Below are 20,058 nucleotides of genomic sequence, written 5' to 3'. Positions count from 1 at the left end.
GGACGGCTCGGAGAGGCCAGTAGCCTTTGCGTCTCGGTCACTAACCTCAGCCGAGCGTAACTACGCCCAGATTGACAGGGAGGCCCTCAGCCGAGTGTGGGGAGTGAAAAAGTTCAATCACTATCTGCACGGGCAGAAGTTCACCTTGCTGACTGACCACCAACTACTTGTCTCCATCTTTAATCCAAAGAAGGGCGTTCCGGTGATGACTGCGCAACGGCTACAAAGATGGTCCCTTTCTCTAGGGGCGCACCAATATGAAATCGAGTATAATGGCACGAAACAGCATGGAAACGCTGATGGGCTATTATTAAATCCGTGTGTTAATGGAGACACGGAATGCAGGAGTTGGTTTAACAAGTCTTTACTGAATGGAGACAATCTGGAAACTGAAACTACAGAAGCCTGCCAGGGTTTTTTATACAGGGATGGTCACTGCCGGTACTGCAGTCTGAGACCAGTTATTCCCTTAAAGGGACATACACAACAATTCCTCCCCTTTTAGATAAACAGTACATAACATTCATTTAACAACTAAATAATAACTAATTACAATTACAATTACGGTTGCTAGATACATTAGTTGAAGTTAAGCAATTATAAGTTCAGTCTTTGAGGAGGCTTCCTGATTCTGTCTGGATAACGCCTCTTTGGGATATCAGGTTCTTCTGGCAAGGTTGAGTCGGGATCAATGTCGTTGTTTGGTTCGTCTGCTTCCAATATCACCGATTCTGCGGTAGATGCAATTGGTACTTCGGTTTCATCGCCAGGTGTATCAGATCGTGGTGTGGAGTTCAGGTTTTCCAGTGACTCTAGAATCTGGTCAGCATGGCGTCTTACAATGCTTTCTCCAATGTCCACGGTATACATTAGAGGTCCTTGCCGTGTACAGATCGTTCCTGGCTGCCATTTCTCTGTGCGGTAGTCCCGGGCCAAAACTGGTTGACCTATCTTTAAACTCCTGGTCGGCCTTTCATTCATATTCTGAAACTGCCTGTTCTCCACATCTCTTCTGACGTTTGGCTTAACCAAATCCAAGCGGCATCGTAGTCTTCGATTGAAGAACATCATGGCTGGAGTATGGTTGGTAACCGCATGTGTCGCATTCCGGTAGGCAAACAAGAAGTTATCCACCTTGTGTTGTAGGGGTATATCTTCATTACACATTGCCTTGATAGCCTTCTTGAATGTTTGAACAAACCTCTCGGCCAATCCATTAGTGGCTGGATGATATGGGGCGGATGTGTAATGCTTAACACCATTGTTCTTTAAGAACCTCCGGAACTCTTCAGACACAAACTGTGGTCCATTGTCAGAGCAAATCTGTTCAGGCAGCCCATTCCTGGCGAATATGGTTTGTAAGACTGTGACAGTTTTTTCTGTGGTGGTTGAGGACATTTTTATTACCTCTGGCCACTTTGAATATGCATCCACCGCAATTAAAAACATCGAGTCCATAAAGGGACCAGCAAAATCAATGTGCACCCTTTGCCATGGAGATGAGGGCCACTCCCATGGATGTAGAGGGGCTTGTGGTGGGGCGTTTTGGACCTTCTGGCATCCTGTACAGCTCTTGGTCATCTCTTCGATTTCTCTATCGATTCCCGGCCACCACACAAACGCTCTGGCTAAGTTCTTCATTTTTACCCCTCCCAGATGACCCTCATGAAGGTCATTGAGCACTCTATCCTTCAATTTGGGTGGAATTACTACTCTGGATCCACACATCAAGGTTCCTCTGCACACTGACAGCTGTTCTCTTCTCGGCGAGAATGCTGGCAGCAGTGGTTCGCCATGTGCTGGCCATCCCTTCACCGTTAAATCATAGACCCAGGAGAGTGTCGGGTCATTTCGTGTTTCCTTTCCTATGTTTGCATTCGTCACAGGGAGACATTCGACAATAGTCGAGTGGAATAACTCCACTGGATCCACTGCCAGTTCTTCTTCCACCGTCGGCAACGGTAGGCGCGACAATCCATCAGCATTCCCATGCTGTTTAGTTTCTTTGTACTCGATGTCATATTGGTGTGCCCCTAGGAAAAGGGACCACCTCTGTAGCCGTTGTGCCGTCATTATCGGTACGCTCTTCTGAGGGTTGAAAATGGAGACGAGAGGTTGATGATCAGTTAGTAGAGTAAATTTCTGACCGTGCAGGTAGTGATTGAACTTCTTCACCCCCCACACCAGGCTGAGGGCCTCTCTGTCAATCTGGGCGTACTTACGCTCGGCTGAAGTTAACGAGCGTGACGCAAAAGCTATCGGCCTCTCAGAACCATCAAGGAATTTATGTGACAGTACCGCCCCAATGCCGTAGGGAGACGCATCACACGCCAGTCTTATCGGTAGTGATGGGTTGTAGTGAGGCAATACTTCTCTTGAAGTGATTAGGTCCTTACTCTTCTGAAAGGCCCGCTTACATTCATTGCTCCATTTCCATGCTACTCCCGTTCGTAGTAGGGCGTTCAGTGGATGCAGAATTGTGGACAAATTCGGCAAAAACTTATGGAAGTAATTCACCAATCCGAGGAATGACCACAGTTGTGACACATTTTCAGGCGCTGGAGCCTTAACTACCACTTCAATTTTGTCAGGGGACTTATGCAACCCCTCTTCATCAATCACGTGGCCACAATACAATATCTGTTTCTTAAAAAACTCGCACTTGGGGCGATTGGCTCGTAGCCCATGTTCACGTAGTCTAGTGAGCACCTGCTCTAGGTTGGCAAGGTGTTCACTGTCATCTTCACCTGTCACTAGGATGTCGTCCAAGTAACACTGAGTCCTCGGAATCCCTTGCAGGACTTGTTCCATCGCTCTTTGCCATATCGCCGGAGCTGATGCTACTCCGAATACCAGTCGATTATACTGATAAAGACCTTTGTGAGTGTTTATCGTGAGATACTTCCTAGAGGATTCTTCAACCTCCATCTGCAAATATGCTTGCGCTAGGTCAATTTTTGTAAAACGCTTCCCTCCGGATAGTGAGGCGAAGATATCTTCTATCCTTGGAAGAGGATATTGTACTGTGTGAAGGACTGGGTTCACTGTCACCTTGAAGTCCCCACAGATGCGAACCTTCCTTGGCTCCTCAGACTTATTGTTTAACGTTTTCTTCATGACAGGAACGATGGGTGTCGCCCACTCGCTCCAGTCTACCTTAGATAACACGCCTGCATTCTCCAGATTCTCCAGCTCTGCCTCGACGGCTGGGCGAATTGCATATGGTACCGGTCTTGCTTTGAAAAACTTGGGAATCGCATTCTCCTCTATTTTTATCGAGGCGGTTACGCCTTTAAGAGTGCCCAGTTCTTGTTGAAATACCTCTTTGGCGTCAGCTAAGATTGTTGACAATCGTCCAGGAGTGACGTCGTCATCCTTTTTACCAGCCACCGTCAGTGCCTGAATGGAGTGCCAGTCTAAACTTATCTTTCTGATCCATTCACGTCCCAATAACGGTGGTCCACCATCTTGCAGAATGTAGAGATACAATTTCCGTATTTTCTTGCCTTTGCATTCGACAGGCACCCTTATTTTTCCTCTGGGGTATACTTTTTGCCCCATATACGTCCTCAAGACAATGGCTGTCTCTCTCAAGGGTATGTGTGAGAATAGCTGCTCGTAGTCTCGTCGATTCATGACGGTTAGAGCTGATCCTGTATCCAGTTCCATTTTGACTTGAGACCCTGCTATCGTGAGGGTGACCCAAATGGTTCGGTGATCCTCTTTTGCGATTACGTTGTGAAGTTTGAGACAGCTTAGTCTCTTGTTCCCGGATTCACTATCGCTCATCTGGTCTTCGGAACTACTGTGCTTCATCTTTTGTACTTTCCTGAACGGTTCCTTAGTAGCCTTTTTGTTGTCGTTGGTCTTCTTCCCAGACCTGCAAACTCGTGCAATGTGTCCCATCTTTCCGCATTGCCTGCATATTTTGTCCTTGGACCAGCAGTCCTTCTGGTCATGGTTAGTTCTGCCGCAGCGATAACATTTTGCAAATCCCCGTGTCATTTCGTGGGTGCCGTATTCCTGTGGCTTTTGTTGTATTTCCGCAGCTCCCCTTGCTGCTGCTTCGTACGATACTGCCACGCTGAAAGCCTTATCTAGCATCAGCTCTTTCTCTGAGAGTAACCTCTTCTGGGTTCCTTCACTCAGGAGTCCACAGACAAATTTGTCCCGTAAGGTATCTGCCAGTCCTGCTCCGAACTGGCAGTGCTTTGATAGCTTGCGTAGTTCCGTAAGGTAATCAGCATTGCTCTCATTTTTATGCTGATTTCTCCTGTGGAATTTAAACCTTTCTGCTATCAGCAGCGGTGTAGGATTTAGGTGTTCCTGTAGGATAGCAACAATTTCGTTAAAACTCTTCGCCTTTGGCTTGGCTGGAGTAATCAGGTCCCGCAATAGGCCGTACGTTCTTGCGCCCATTAAATTTAGCAATACCGATGCTTTTTTCCCCTCGGCTATTTCGTTTGCCTCGCAATATACCTCGACTCTTTCCACATACGTGGTCCAGTCTTCTATTGCATTATCGAAGGCAGTGATATTGCCAGTCTTTGGCATCTTGAAAATCTAAGATGGCGTCTCCCGCGCTTTTCCTTCGTCCCCGATGGATCAAAATGGCACCTCCCGCGCTTTTCCTTCTTCCCCACCGAGTTAAGATGGCGCCTCCCGTGCTTTCCCGCCGCTGCTGCTGCTGTCAACGCCGCTCTCCGCGGTATTTTTAACTGTTCCCGTCATGGAGCGGACCCTCTGGGACACTTCCCTCCCTCTTCTTAGGTCCGAACGCTGCCCGGCTGCGAAGCACCGGCCGCGCCCTGTGTGCTCCACCCTCTCTCTCTCTCTTTGCTTCCCGACTCGCTGCCCGGCCCCGTTGCAGAGCCACCCGATCGAGCTCTAGCCCGCCGCAGCCCAGGAAGGATTAGTGCACTACCTGCCACCAGCCAGATTAGCTGGGAAACCACAGACTGGGGAACCAAGCCTGGCTCTTGACAGTCTCCCCTGCAAGTTTTCAATCCGATGACTTGGAGGGCGGTTGCCCATGGTCGACGCCCGTTTCTCGAGTTTCTTTGGATTATTTTTTTTTTCTTTTCTGGCTTCGACCTTCAATAACGTCATCTGAGGTGCTGCCGAGTTGCAGGTAAGTTCGTTTCTTACTCGTCGCCAGTATTAAATCCGTGTGTTAATGGAGACACGGAATGCAGGAGTTGGTTTAACAAGTCTTTACTGAATGGAGACAATCTGGAAACTGAAACTACAGAAGCCTGCCAGGGCCTTTTATACAGGGATGGTCACTGCCGGTACTGCAGTCTGAGACCAGTTATTCCCTTAAAGGGACATACACAACAGCTATCACACCTGCCACTGCCTACTGCGGAGGAAGCACCAGCAGTGGATCCTGTCGAAATATTTCATTCGACTATAATTGAATGCTTGCCAGTAACTAACGCTGGTATACAGAAGGAGACCCGAAATGACCCGACACTGTCTCGGGTATATGATTTGACGGTGAAGGGATGGCCAGCACATGGCGACTCACTGTTGCCAGCATTCTCATCCAGAAGAGAACAGCTGTCAGTATGCCAGGGGACCTTGATGTGTGGATCCCGAGTGGTAATTCCACCCAAGTTAAGGGGAGAGAGTGCTCAATGAGCTTCACGAAGGTCATCTGGGAGGGGTGAAAATGAAAAGCCTTGCTAGGGCTTATGTGTGGTGGCCAGGGATCGATCAGCAAATCGAGGACCTGACAAAGAGCTGCTCATGATGCCAGAAGGTCCAAAATGCACCACCACATGCCCCTCTACACCCATGGGAGTGGCCCTCATCTCCATGGCAACGGGTGCATATTGATTTTGCTGGTCCATTCATGGACGCAATGTTTTTAATAGCCGTGGATGCGCACTCGAAGTGGCCTGAGGTCATCAAAATGTCCTCCACCACCACGGAGAAAACTATTGCAGTCCTACGGACTATTTTTGCCAGGAACGGCTTGCCAGAGCAGATTTGCTCTGATAACGGACCACAGTTTGTGTCCGAAGAGTTTCGAAGATTTATGAAAAGGAATGGGGTAAGGCATTACACATCCGCCCCGTATCATCCAGCCACAAATGGATTGGCTGAGAGGTTCGTACAAACCTTTAAAAAAGCAGTAAAGGCCATGTGCGATGACGACATTCCACTGTAGGATAAGGTGGACAATTTCCTGTTAGCCTACAGAAATGCGACACATGCAGTCACCAACCAGACCCCGGCTATGATGTTCTTTAACCGAAGGTTGAGATCTTGTCTGGATTTGCTCAGACCAAATGTACGAAGAGATGTTGCGAGTAAGCAATTCCAGCACATCAATGAGAAGCCGACAAGGAGCTTCAATGTAGGGCAACCAGTCTTGGCCTGCGACTACCGAACAGAAAAATGGCAACCAGGAACGATATGCACACGGCAGGGGCCACTAATGTACACAGTGGATGTTGGGGAGAACATTGTGAGACGCCATGCTGACCAGATCCTAGAGTCACAGGAACGAGTCAACCCCATGTCTCGCCCATACGTACCTGGTGATGAACCCGACGTACAGGTAGCATCTACCCCAGAAACAGTAGCATCGGAAGCGGATGAACCAACCGACGATAGGGGGCCAGAATCGCCTCCGCACCAAGAGCAAGACACTCGGGAAAGGCGCTATCCAGAAAGGATCAGGAAGCCTCCCCAAAGACTGAATTTATAAATAGACTATTTTCAGCTAATGTTGCATGTTAAAAGTGTTAATTGTAATTAGTTTGATATTTAATTGTTAAATGAGTGTTATGGTACTGTTAATCTAAAAGGGGAGGAATTGTAATGTATGTACCTTTAAGGGGAGAACTACTTTTTACAGCTCCTGTATACTGTAGTACCGGCAGTGACCACACCTGTATATAAACCCTGAGTAGTGATCTGTACAATTAGTTCTAGAGTAACCCTCATTCAGTAAACACCTGTTGTACCATTTCTCCTGCAGTCTGTGTCTTATTATACACAGACACAACACCACAGATGACAGATTTAAGAAGGAGTGAAAAGCTGCAGTTGTAAAACTCAAGGACACTATGAAATAAACAATGTAATCGCTGGGTCAACATGCAACTCCCAAGTGGAGCCTTTCAAGGAACAAGAGCGAAAATGGCTGCGTGAGCTAGTCATCCAGTGGGAAAAATTCGGTATCGCCCCATTTGGGGCGCCGTTATCGGCCGTGCGCAAAGTTCAACGCCTGGCGCTAATTATTGCCTCCGACAACAAGCTTGGCTTTTATTGCCCCCGGAGGTGATTGGAGCGCTAAATCAGGTGCTTCACACCTGCCTTAAGGCGCAAATGCCGAGGAGCGAGGCGCTACCCCAGAGTGCTGGCAAAGCAAGGAAGGGCAAATAAAAATAAACCTGCAAGTGCTGCTCAGTACTCAAAACTCCTTCACACAGCATTGAATCTCTCCAGAAGTCTCTCTCTCTCTCTCAGAATGCGTGGTGCAAAAATGTCACCGACAAAAAAAGGCAGAAAGCGGTCGCCTTTAAATAGCGCTCCCCAGTCCCTTTCTGACAGCATAACGCTCCCCTCAACCTGTCGTTGCTAGTGGCAGGCGGTAAGGCAGGGGGCACCACTCAATATCCGGTCCGGGGCGCTAACGGGGCATTGCGCACTCGAATGACGTCACGATCTGCCAGCGCAGAAGATCGTGGCGGAAGTGTTTAGCGCCGCCGCAAAATGTCTAGTTAATTTCGTGAGCGGCACAAACATCGCCACGCACAGCCTCTAGTTGCTTTGCGCCCCAATTGGTGCCCTCTTAAGGCACTAACGGGAGGCGCAAACAACTGAATTTCCCCCCCCCAAGTGTCTGTTTTATATGGGCATTGAGCTCCAGCAGTGCTGTTTATGCACTAAGACCACATTATGGAGCAAAGATCTCCTTCGCATTTTTGAGGCTTTCATGAACCTAGTGCACTGGCTTTCAGCGCCAGGTGTGCTGCTCCATCACATTATGCACAACAGACCTCAGGACTGAGGCCCCGGTAACATGGGTTGCCTGCAGCTGGTGCACATCAGTGCTACAAGCGCTGATCATTGCATTCTTAGCCCCAATGTGTTTTGTCTTCTCTGACCTGCTGTGTAGATTAGGATTCTACGGTAACTAGTAATACTGGGACTTGTGTAAAAAATTTGGGTGTGTGTAATTATGAGGTTGACAGGAATTTTGTTCGATCTGCATTAGATATATGAGGGCAAATTTTCATCTTTAGTGCTCCCGATACAGAGTTTTGTGTGGTATTTTGAGTCTAAAGTACCTGGCATCACGCGTCTGTTGTATAATAAATGCGAATGTCTACAAGCAAAAGTGTTTGAAGAAAATTTTAAAAAGCACACAGTTTTTTTTAAGTGCATGCTTCTTTTGATTTTCCATCCATAAAAAATTGATCTGTTGGAAAATCATGGAGCTAGTGGCTGAATTCCTGCATGCAAAGCTCTGCATTAAAGACAAAGATTTAGACCAAAGTGTGTCCATTTTTGCTATTACATGTAGCTTGTCAAAAAGGCCTCACAAAAGCAATGGGAACTTCGCATTTGCCTTTTATAGTTTCAAGTTTTTCCTTTTTCTTCTCCTTGCAGAGGTTGATGAATGTGTAGGGTTTCAGAATCCCTGTGGCGAAGGACATTTCTGCATGAATTTACCCGGCAGTTTTCGCTGTGAGTGCAAGATTGGATACTACTTCGACAGCATTCCCAGGACGTGCGTTGGTAAGTGGGGCGTATTGCATGGATAGCGAAGGCTATAATTCAAAGACTTTACAAATGAAATACTATCTGCCTGGTAGTTGGACTCCTATTCAGAGTCGGGGGTGAGAACCACAAATTGAGATTGGAACCCTGGGTAAGTTTCAGTGTTTCTTGGCCTGGCTGCCAGGACATTCTATATTTGTGCTTACTGCTTTGTTGCATGGCAGGATTTCAGAGATGAGGAAAAATTGGTGAGTCCATTCCTGTAATCTGACCATGCTGTGGCAGTGAATGAATCCGCGACCCTGACTGAAGGGCAAGATAGCGACAGAAAGGGGAAGAATAGCATCTGAAGGGATGGTCATGTGGACATGGTGGAATGTGCAAAAGGGACAAAAAGGTTGGGAATATATCTATTTACCATATTTATGAAAAAATGTTTGCGCAAACCTGGTGCTATTTTCAAGCATGCAACCTGATGCTTTAAATCAAATTAAAAACCATTATATCATTGGCATATCAGATCACCATAGAAAGAAAAAACTTGCATTTATATAGCGCCTTTCACAACCTCAGGACATCCCAAAGCGCTTCACAGCCAATTAAGTTCTTTATGTAGTGTAGTCACTGTTGTAATGTAGGAAACACGGAAGCCAATTTGCACACAGCAAGGTCCCACAAACAGCAATGTGATAATGACCAGATCAACTGTTTCTTTAGCGGTGTTGGTTGAGTGATAAATATTGGCCAGGACACTGGGAATAACTCCCCTGCTATTCTTTGAATAATGCCATGGGATCTTTTATGTCCACATGAGAGGGCTGACGGGGCCTTGTTTTAATGTCTCATCTGTAAGGCGGCACCTCTGATAGTGCAGCTCTCCCTCAGTACTGCACTGGAATGTCAGCCTGGATTTTGTGCTCAAGCCCCTGGGACTTGAACCTACAACCTTCTGACTCAGAGGCGATAGTGCTACCACTGAGTCACAGATAGCAAAAAGGACACATGGCTCTTCTAGTTCGTCCCGGTCTCCAAACAGAAAATGTTTGCCGATAACTTTTAATGAAGTAGTGCCCCTTTAAAATCTTTCTTCACTGTTTGATTTTTAATTCAAACTCCGGTGAAGTGTGAGAAAGTATCAGTAGAAATCCCTGTTCCTGGGACTAGGGACAGGGTCACTGGCAAGGCTTGGAAGCTAAGCTAGAGCCAGGCCTGGTTAGTACCTGGAGGGGTGACCATCAGGGAAGACCAGGTCCAGAAGGTCACGGAAAGGAGCCCCAGGGAGGGGCGGCTGGTGAGCAGGCCCGGGCGTTGGGCTGAAGATTGTCGAACAGGAGGAATGGTGGAAATGGAATGGCGGCGCGCACAGACGCAGCGGCTTTGCTTCTCCCAGGACAGTGCTATTTACGTTTAATGTTATTTGTGCTGGACTCATGGGAGCTTGTAAGATCACATTTTGTTGTGCATTGTACAATGACAATAAAGTTGAATTATTATTATTATTAGATTGCAACATAAAACTGCAAGACTGTAGGGTGACAGACTCTGTTATAGCACTGGAACATACACCATGTGTAGCGGTGTGCTGAGTGGGCCTTATTAATGATACACTTAATTACGGTGACGTTCCTTATAGAGGAGTTGGAAAGAGGGGAGTGAGATAGAAAGCGCAAGTAAGGGATTGTTTACAAGAATCACTGCCTCTCCTGTATCTAATGTGTATCGTGTGACATAAGTGACACAGTACATCCAAAGGAGTTTTCTCTTTCTGTTCAGCTAACTTTTTCTTGAGGTGAGAGAAGAGCTAGGCTGTGACTGAAGTCTTTGCATCATATATATTCATAAGCAAATCAGAGGGAAAGTTTGCCAAAAACCTTTTTCATCAATACAGTTCCTTTTTAAATGTGTGTGACTCATGTTAGTCAGGATGTTGAATGTGAAACTATCTTTTAGTAGATTCCAGTGCAGCTGCGACCTAGTCCTTGTTTAGATAACTCATGTTGTCCAGGGAGATTGATGTTTTAAATTGATTTTTGAAAGCTTTTTTTCAATTTTTCCCCACTCTTGTTCCCTAAAATGCTTTGCTCAGGCAACGGCTCCCTCCCCAAACTGTGAGCCTGCCTCTCCTGGCACTGTCCAATGTCACATCTGTTTGCTACTGTGGCTGACAGACTGGTGGAGTTGTTTGTGAGATGGCAATTTGCCATCCAGGAGCTTCATTGTCAGCAGGCAGTGGGGTCCTCCACCATGTTTGCTTCTCTGTTAATACTATCAGTATAGTTGTCTTGTGCTTTGCCTGCATGTGTTATGAAACGTGCTGGTACAAAGAAGATGTCGCTTATTGCAGTTTCACAAATTTACTGTTCCCTTTCTTCCTAAGTTTTTGTTTCTACTTCTGTCTCAGATGAAAATGAATGCAGGCGTTACCCAGGACGCCTCTGTGCCCACAATTGTGAGAACACTCCGGGTTCCTACTATTGCAGCTGCAGCAAAGGCTTTAAACTCTCACTTGATGGGAGAAACTGTGAAGGTACTGTACTCTACACAGTTTAACAAATAACTAGCTGATTACAAAAGACAGTTACGTGTTTCTTTTTTTTCATCAACAGAACAACCTGCGATCCTAAATACCAGCTCTCATAAGCAGCACAGACTGAAATCTCAAATACCACTTCCTTTATCATAGTAATAACTGACAATCTTAAATATCACCTCCTTCATTATAGTAATAACCTACAATCCCAATCACAAGAACGGCATCCCAAATACCACTTCCTTATCACAAGACCAAACTGATATTTCCCCTTTCACAAGAAGAGGCTGTCTTACACTTACTCTCAGATACTCCATTCTCTGTTGTAGCAGACATGCAGACACAGATCCAGTTTAAGGCAAGTAGGAACTGCCACTGAGACCATATATGGACACAGAAACTGTGCCAGTCCTGTGTGAATCTTTCATTACATTTCTGACAAGTCACCAAAACAAAATTAGTGCCCGTCTTTATCTTTTAGTATTTTTTCTTTTGCTTTGTGCTTTTAGATGTGAATGAGTGTGAGGCCAATCCCTGCAGTCAAGAATGTGCTAACGTCTATGGCTCATACCAGTGTTACTGCCGTCGTGGTTACCAGCTCAGTGATGCAGATGGGATAACCTGTGAAGGTAAGGCGGGTGATTACATTACTGTCTGAACCGTGCTGCATTACACACAAGGATTCATGCTGGTGATTCCCCACTTGGTGAGTTTTTCTGATCACAGCAGCACTGTAGTTGGGAATCACTGAGTGGAAGTGAGACTCTTTCTTACAGGAAGGGCAGGAAAACTGACTGGCTAACTCAGCCATTCGCACACAGCTTATGATGGTGTACCATTGGTGGAGGCCTGGGGAGAAGTCTACAACCTGCCTGCTTGACTGGAGAAGGCATGTGGTGTGAGGAGACTTCAGAAAGAAAAAGATTCACTGACATCCCCTAACCCCTGTCAATTGTTTCTTTTAAATTAATTTTGAAAGTTAGTTTTTATGCTTACCAAGGTGAGGGTTGTCAGTACTGGGGAATCTTTTACTTTTTCTACTCAGTATCTACATCAAGCACAACCAATCAAGCATCTGCGCCAGTGTGATTTTTTCCATTAACCACATCAGCTATCGGAGTCCACTGCAGCAAAACTTGTGTGCGACCTCGCCCTCCAGTCAGTTGGCACCTGCGCTATCCTTGCCCCAGCCTCGGTTGCAGCGCACTCATGCCCGATGTCTCACCACGATTCACTTCCTGCACGACTCCCAGCCCTACTCCAGACATAATGCACCTCCCCTTTAAGAGGTGCAGGCTAGCTTTAAGCAGTGCAGGCTAGCTTTAAGAAGTGCTGAAAAGTTACAATTTTGGGCCCCCTGCTGATACATGCAGCCATGGAACAGCGTGGTTAGCGCTGGATGCACGCAGATATCACACTAATGAGCATTTCAAACAACAGGTGCAGGTTAATCGTGCATTGCAATCCCCGGCGCCCATATTTGGGGGCTATCCAATTTCACCCCCATGGTATTTAAATGCAATATATGTGAAATGTTCAGCTGGAGGAAATTACAGAGAACAATGGACACCTGAGAATAAATTACAAGACTGATAGGGGAATTCAAATTGTAAGGTTGATGCTCAAATAGCTCATGTCATTCTCTGGAGCCCCCGAGTTGGATTGGACAGTTTAGTAATTCCATTCTGCTCTCTGCTGTTTCGCTCACCAAAATTCAAACCGAGGGGAATTTTTAGCTCCAGTTTTCTTTTTTTCCCATCGTTAACTCAACCCTGGGCTGTGGTTCCTGCGCTAGCAGTAATCCTCCAGTATCACACCACATGAGTGCGGCAGGATATTCAGCTGTGGAGGGAATCACAGATGAGTCTGATACTATTGTCATCTGACATCCCTCACTGTTTTCTCTTCCTCTCCCTCAGCTTAGGGATACTGAGGTCAATTATAGGAACCCAGCTGAGATCCAGTAACTCAGCATAGATTGCAGATCAAACTCAGTGGTACGGCTCAGTTCCACACCACACAGTGCATTTGCATCAGAGGAGCCCTCTAAACTCAGAGACAACCATCATTTGTTGGACCATGTATTAGGAAGTTAGTGACTTGCTTGTTGGTCACCCTCCCAGGTGAAACTTGTGATCAAACTCTGAAGAACAAAGAGAAGGCTAATTGGTTACCTCATTGAGGTATATAAAACATTAAATGGTATAGATAAGGTTAGCCCAGGATATTACTTTAAGATCAGTCAAACCAGTGGAACAGAAGGACATAAACTTACATTCGTAAAGTTTACACAAGTAAATTTTAAACAGATCGTACAATAAAATGCTATAGTTCAGAGGGACCTGGGGGTCCTTGTGCATGAAACACAAAAAGTTAGCATGCTGGTACAGCAAGTAATCAAAAAGGCAAATGGAATGTTGGCCTTTATTGCAAGGGGGTTGGAGTATAAAAGCAGGGAAGTCCTGCTACAATTGTACAGGGTATTGGTGAGACCACACCCTGAGTACTGCGTACTGTTTTGGTCTCCTGATTTAAGGAAGGATATACTTGCATTGGAGGCAGTTCAGAGATGATTCACTAGGTTAATTCCAGAGATGAGGGGGTTGATTTATGAAGAAAGGTTGAGCAGGTTGGGCCTATACTCATTGGAATTTAGAAGAATGAGAGGTGATCTTATCGAAACATATAAGATACTGAGGGGGTTCGACAGGGTGGATGCAGAGAGGATGTTTCCCCTCATGGGGAAATCTAGAACTCGGGGGCATAGTTTCAGAATAAAGGGTCGCCCTTTTAGAACTGAGATGAGGAGGAATTTCTTCTCTCAGAGGGTCGTAAATCTGTGGAATTCTCTGCCCCAGAGAGTCGTGGAGGCTGGGTCATTGAATATATTTAAGGTGGAGATTTTTGCAAGATAAGGGAGTGAAGGGTTATGGGGAGTGGGCAGAGAAGTGGCTTTGAGCCCAAGATCAGCCATGATCTTATTGAATGGCGGAGCAGGCTCAAGGGGCCAAGTGGCCTATTCCTGCTCCTATTTCTTAGGTTCTTATGTTTACTGAAAAAGTATGATCTACCAGGTGTGGTAGTGGAATCAAAGATGTTGTTGGATGCTAGGCTGGGTAAGTAGAAATGCTGGCGGGATGCGATCAATGGGCCGAATGGCTTTTGTTGTCCTTGACTTTTTCTTATGTTGTTAACCAGGTTGTATTGCTCCCATAGTTCAGTCATCTGCCAATACTGAAAGCCTAGACCACTCAGCCAAGTTACTGGAGGGTGCCTGGTGTCCAAGCAATCATAATTTAGTAATGTATAAGTTACTGTATTCAGAAGAGGGGAGAAAAATAAAAATAAAAGCAAGTAAGTCTGTCCACAGATGAATGTCCCCAGACTGGTTGGCTATGCCTCCTTACCTTATCCCAAAAGGTCAAACAACGTTATCCTCTTTTGCATCACGTGTAACCTCCTTTGGCAATTGGCTTATTCTAACTATGTATTTCTTTACATTTGGTCATAGACATTGATGAATGTGCATTACCTGCTGGAGGCAACATTTGCTCATATCGCTGCGTCAATGTTCCCGGCAGCTTCCAGTGTGCTTGCCCAGTAGCTGGCTACACGTTGGCACCCAATGGGCGTAACTGCCAAGGTAGGAGAATATTTCTTCAAGGGCGCTTAAACTGTTGAATTCACATTTGTAATTACCGGTACAGTGCAGTATTTTAAAATGTACCATTGAACTGGTGTGTGTTACAGGTGCTCTTTCATTCGTGTGAAAGACATAATGGGGTAAATTTCCATCTTCACCTCCTGGGTGCTAATCTGCCGAGTGGATTAATGGAATGAAAATCGGGTGGATTCTACAATGGGCAGGTGGTCCACTGTGTCAGATTACCGCCCAGCAAGTGAATATGAAAATTTACCTCATGGGTTGTGGTGTCTTGGCAGGTGCGGCCAGAGAGGCTTTGCTGACTGGTGATCACTTTGGCCAATTAAAGCAAGGCACACTGTGATTTGGGGCACTTCTGAAGAACCATAGAGCATAACAATTGATCAGACCTGCACATGTATCTGTGCCACTGGGCCCACTGTCACACTTATCTTGAGAGTTGAAATCACCCCTTGCACTAATCGTCTGCCAAAGCAAGGTCTGATCACCTCTGTCTGCAGTTGTGGGTGTACAGATACTGGCAGGTGGGCACGGAGCACTCCTTGTGCAGTTCAAGCTGCTTGGCATCCCTTCGGTGGCCCTCTTCTTCCCAGTACCTCGGATAGCGATTCCCTCTAGAAAATCTATTGATGGCTATAATGCTGCTGCAGATTTAATAAAATTAAATCAATTGGCACAAAGGTTCATGAAGTGCCAAGAGAGAAAAAAAATTATGAAAAACAAGCCAGAAATGGCCCTAATTCTGATAAAGGAAGCTTCTTTACGGCTACTTGCCTGCAATACTTAGTGCCAAGCAACCCTGAACACCAATTAAAATGGTTAATTTTTCTTGGTGTCAAACCTGTGTTAAGAGTATGGGAAGCATCAGAATGGCACCCTGCATCATTCCAATATAATAAAGAGCACGCCTGCTCCCTTCGCCCACCCCCATGGCCTGCCAGGAATGAGCATCATACACAAGTGGGTGGAGACCTTTTTATTCTTTCCTTAATGGCTCAGGAATTGGTGCATACGGGGCGTTGGGCAGAAGAAAATTGGCTCCATGTTGTTGCTATAATGGTTTACAGCTGACAAGACATTGTGTGATATGGGTTGATGGACCATTTTTATTCATTAATAGTCATTTTTGTTGTTCATTGGTGTGAAACATCACCATCAGGGACTAAAGGAGAAAGTACCAACAATGGCTGCACAATAAATGCTAAATACATGCATTATTCCTTTTGTTGTCGTAAATCGTTTTTTTCCAAGTCTATGTGACACATTTTTTTTAAGTTACAAATTCCAAAGAAAAATTCTTGGAACTGGGTTTAAGAAAAACAACATTGTGCGATTATTTGAAGTAGCTGGAAACGTTCTTTCAGCAAAATTCTTCTTTTTCTTTTCTGTCTGAGATCTGAGCATTCTGTCACCTCTTAAAGGTGCTCCTGTCTCTACCAGTTTATCACCAAATAGCAGGATACCAGAGTAGAGGGCTTCTCACCTGTCAGTGTGGAAAGAAACTCAAGCTTTTCTATAAAGCTGCAGGATGATGCTTCTTGACAGATGTGCAGATTTCTCTCGCTGCCCCCTAAAATGAATACATTACAGCCAATGAAGTACTTTTGAAGTGTAGTCAATCACTGTTGTAGGGAATGAGGCAGCCAATTTGCACACAGCAAGGTCCCACAAACAGCAATGATAATGACCAGTTTTAGTGATGTTGGTTGAGGGATAAATATTGGTCAGAACACCAGGGAGAACTCCCCTCTTCAAAATTACATAGAATGTACAGCACTAAAACAGGCTATTCGACCAAACTGGTCCATGCCGGTGTTTATGCTCCACACCAGCCTCCTCCCATCCCTCTTTATCTAACCCTAACAGCATAATCTTCTGTTCTTTTCTTCCTCATGTGTTTATCTAGCTTCCCCTTAAATGCATTTATGCTAGTGGCTTCCACTACTTGTTGTGATGCGAGTTCCGCATTCTAATGACTCTGTGGGTAAAGAGGTTTTTCCTGAATTCCCTATTAGATTTATTAGTGACTATCTTATATTTATGGCCCCTAATTTTGGTCTTCCCCACAAGTGGAAACAAGTTCAATCTTTCTTGATTGGCATAACTTCTCAGTTCTAGTGGCATGGGATCATTTATGTCGTCCTAAGAGGGCAGATGGGGCCTGGTTTAACGTCTCATCCGAAATATGGTACCACTGACAGTGCAGCACTCCATCAGTACTGCACTGGAGTGTTAAGCAAGATTATGTGCTCATGTCCCTGGAGTGGGATTCAGAGGCGAGAGTGCTACCACTGAGCCGCGGCTGACTTCTCTTTCCACATTTAAAGGTCTCCTTAAACCTCAACTCTTTCACCAAGGTTTTGGTCACTTCTCTTCACTCCCCAATTAAGGCTTGGTGTCTGTTTCTTTCTCCCTCTGTGATTCATCTTGGTATGTTTTTCCATGTTAAAGTTGCTAAATAAATTCAATGTAATGTTGTTGGTGATGGTTACCAAATTAGAGTCCATCAAAGAAGCCAGGCTCTCATATTTTTGTCCATCTTCATGTCAGGGACTTTGTATGAACTACTTTTTGTAGCTTTGTCAATAACTGGTGAGGTGCTATTTAAATGAGGGTGTATGTGATTTTTCTACAGCTGGGGTCCCTACCTAATGATAAGGGTAGAGACAAGACAAAGAGACAAGTGTTGTCAGGCTGCATGTCCGACATCTAGCCTTGGATGACCTGAAATTTCCTCCAATTAAACATTGATAAGACTGAAGCCATTGTCTTCGGCCCCAGTCACAAATTCCATTCCTTAGCCACCGATTCCATCCATCTCCCTGGCCACTGTCTCAGGCTGAACCAGTCTGTTCACAATCTCGACATCCTATTTGACCCTGAGCTGAGCTTCTGACCCCATATCCTCTCTATCACCAAGACTACTTCCTTCCACCTCTGTAATATCGCCCGTCTCCGTCTCTGCCTCAGCTCATCCGCTGCTGAAACCCACATCCATGCTTTTGTTACCTCCAGACTCGACTATTCCAACACTCTCCTGGCCGGCCTCCCATCTTCCACCCTCCATAAACTGGAGCTCATCCAAAACTCTGCTGCTCACATCCTAACCTACACCAAGTCCCGTTAACCCATTTCGCTGACCATCATTGGCTCCCGGTCCACCAACCACCAAGATATTTAAAATGATCATCCTCATGTCCAAATCCCTCCATGGCCTCGCTCCATACTATCTCTGTTACCTCCTCCAGCCCTACAACCCTCCGAGAACTCTACATTCCTCCAACTCTGGCCTCTTGTGCATCCTTCACCACAACATTGATAGCCGTGCCTTCAGCATCTATTCTGCATCTAAATAGACTTGAAAATATCTCCTCAAACCGAAGGTTACATTTTTTGTGACTCTGAATTGGTTGCACTTTAACAAAGACATTTGCTTGCTGGGGAAAGAGAAAGAGTTTTTATGCACTCTTTTTAAAATACAAATATTTTCCTATTTTGTTTGTGTCCCACTGCAGCATCATATCTCTCCCCAACCACCCCCGCCCCCACAACCTTCAGCTGGCAGATCTGCATAGTGCCGACCAAAGCTGTCTCCATGACTACCTGCATTGTGATGGTGTAATCAGCGGAAAGGTGTTGTGCCTCTTCCAGACTTTACTGCCATCCCAGCCAAAGATTGTAAGCTCAACTGTTAATCTTTGATACGTGGATAGGCCTGGAGTCCAACACACCAATGCTGCAGCCACCAGACTTTCCCCCTTGCTTTGCATCCTGTAGTTTTACTTCATAGTCAATAATAACAGTAAACAAAGTTCCAGAGAGTTATCAAAAAAAACAAAAGTAAATCAAGACATTCAGCACTGGTCTGCAAGGCAGATTGTGAGTTCAAATCACACTGCCTTTATATAACACATGAATAAATTGGATCTTCACCAAGCTGCATCGACCTGAAACTTGGCTGGTCAAGACAATTGCATGTTGTAGCATTTTAAAGTTTTTCTGATTTGTCGATGTGTTTTGAACCTTTGAATCTCCTGATTCTGAACCCTCAGGAGGTGTCCTACACGCTGAATGGTTTGTGTTTTATTTACTGTACCAACACAGAGCAGTAGTAAACAAAGCTATGTTCCAAATGTATTTTGCATATACAAAGATTTTAATATCCCTGTCACAAACCTGGTGTAAGCCTTTTCTTGAGCTGTTTAGGGCTTGAAACACATGGCAACACAGTGCAGGTATCATCACTTCAGCACCGTGAGATCCTGCAGATGACAGCCTAGATTCACCCTGATAAGCTGTGAGCTTGATGTCATGGTCCGTGTCCTGCAATCGGTGACCCATGTTTTCTGGATCAGTGCACTTAGCCTTTTGAAGTCTTGAAGTCTGGGCCCACACAGAAATGTTCTGGTGAAAGGATGGAGAACTGCATGTCAGATGTGGAGTTGCCTTTCATTCCTTGTAAAAACTTAGCAGTCTGTTGACAAACAAGTGTGTATGTTCTGTATATGAAGCTCTGAACTAACTCCCGCTGGATCAACTTCAGTTGCGCAGCCTGTTCATTGTCAGTGGTTAGTTTAGTTATGGGAATGAAGCAGAATAATTGATTCCATCTCATTTGTAGATTTTTAGAAAGTCAGAAACCTTGATTTTCTGTTTAGGATGCATCTTCACTAGGGTAAGACTATTGCCTGCCATGGAAATGCCTCCCCGACGCCAGCTAAATCTCTGGCCCTGAGTCATTAATATCCTGGAGGCAGGCTCCTTGGCCTCCACTGGGAGTCCCACCAGAACTAGGGTGCTCAGTGGTTGTGCCAGGCCTCCCAGAAGCTTGCACAGTGCAGGGGTGCCAGCAGTCTGAGAGTTGCCAGTAAAATAGGAAAAATTCCCCCCAGCCCGCCCCATTTTTCTTCTCTCATTTGGGGCCTGTGTGTGGCTACACTTAATGGTAGCACAGACCTTCACTGCTGCCACCAGTTTTATGTGCCCTCTGATAACTTCTAAACACTGGTTGCCTGGACCTTACAGACAGCCTTTACATCCAGCATTCTACTGACAGAAATATGAGAAATACGTCAGAGGATGTATTTCCTCCATTTGAATGTTATTTACATTTACATATAGGGGG

The 20,058-nt window shown here is 45.5% G+C and overlaps 1 protein-coding gene across 4 annotated transcripts in view; it reads left to right on the top strand.

Moving 5' to 3' along the window:
- The window catches only part of fbln1 (fibulin 1), a 250,906-nt gene that overhangs the window by 104,409 nt on the left and 126,439 nt on the right, over positions 1 to 20,058 (top strand). For all 4 annotated transcript variants that reach the window (XM_086008866.1, XM_086008865.1, XM_086008864.1 and 1 more), the window contains 4 exons: positions 8,629 to 8,757; positions 11,141 to 11,266; positions 11,779 to 11,898; positions 14,781 to 14,912. In XM_086008866.1, coding sequence (XP_085864992.1) covers positions 8,629 to 8,757; positions 11,141 to 11,266; positions 11,779 to 11,898; positions 14,781 to 14,912 — 507 coding nt within the window. The remainder of the gene's footprint in view (positions 1 to 8,628; positions 8,758 to 11,140; positions 11,267 to 11,778; positions 11,899 to 14,780; positions 14,913 to 20,058) is intronic.

This window comes from Somniosus microcephalus, chromosome 16 (assembly GCF_052327205.1).
Source record: "Somniosus microcephalus isolate GS21.2 chromosome 16, FLI_Smic_1.0, whole genome shotgun sequence".
NCBI lineage: Eukaryota > Metazoa > Chordata > Chondrichthyes > Squaliformes > Somniosidae > Somniosus > Somniosus microcephalus.
Note: the sequence above shows the minus strand (reverse complement) of the source record. Positions and strands in the feature narration are given on the sequence as shown.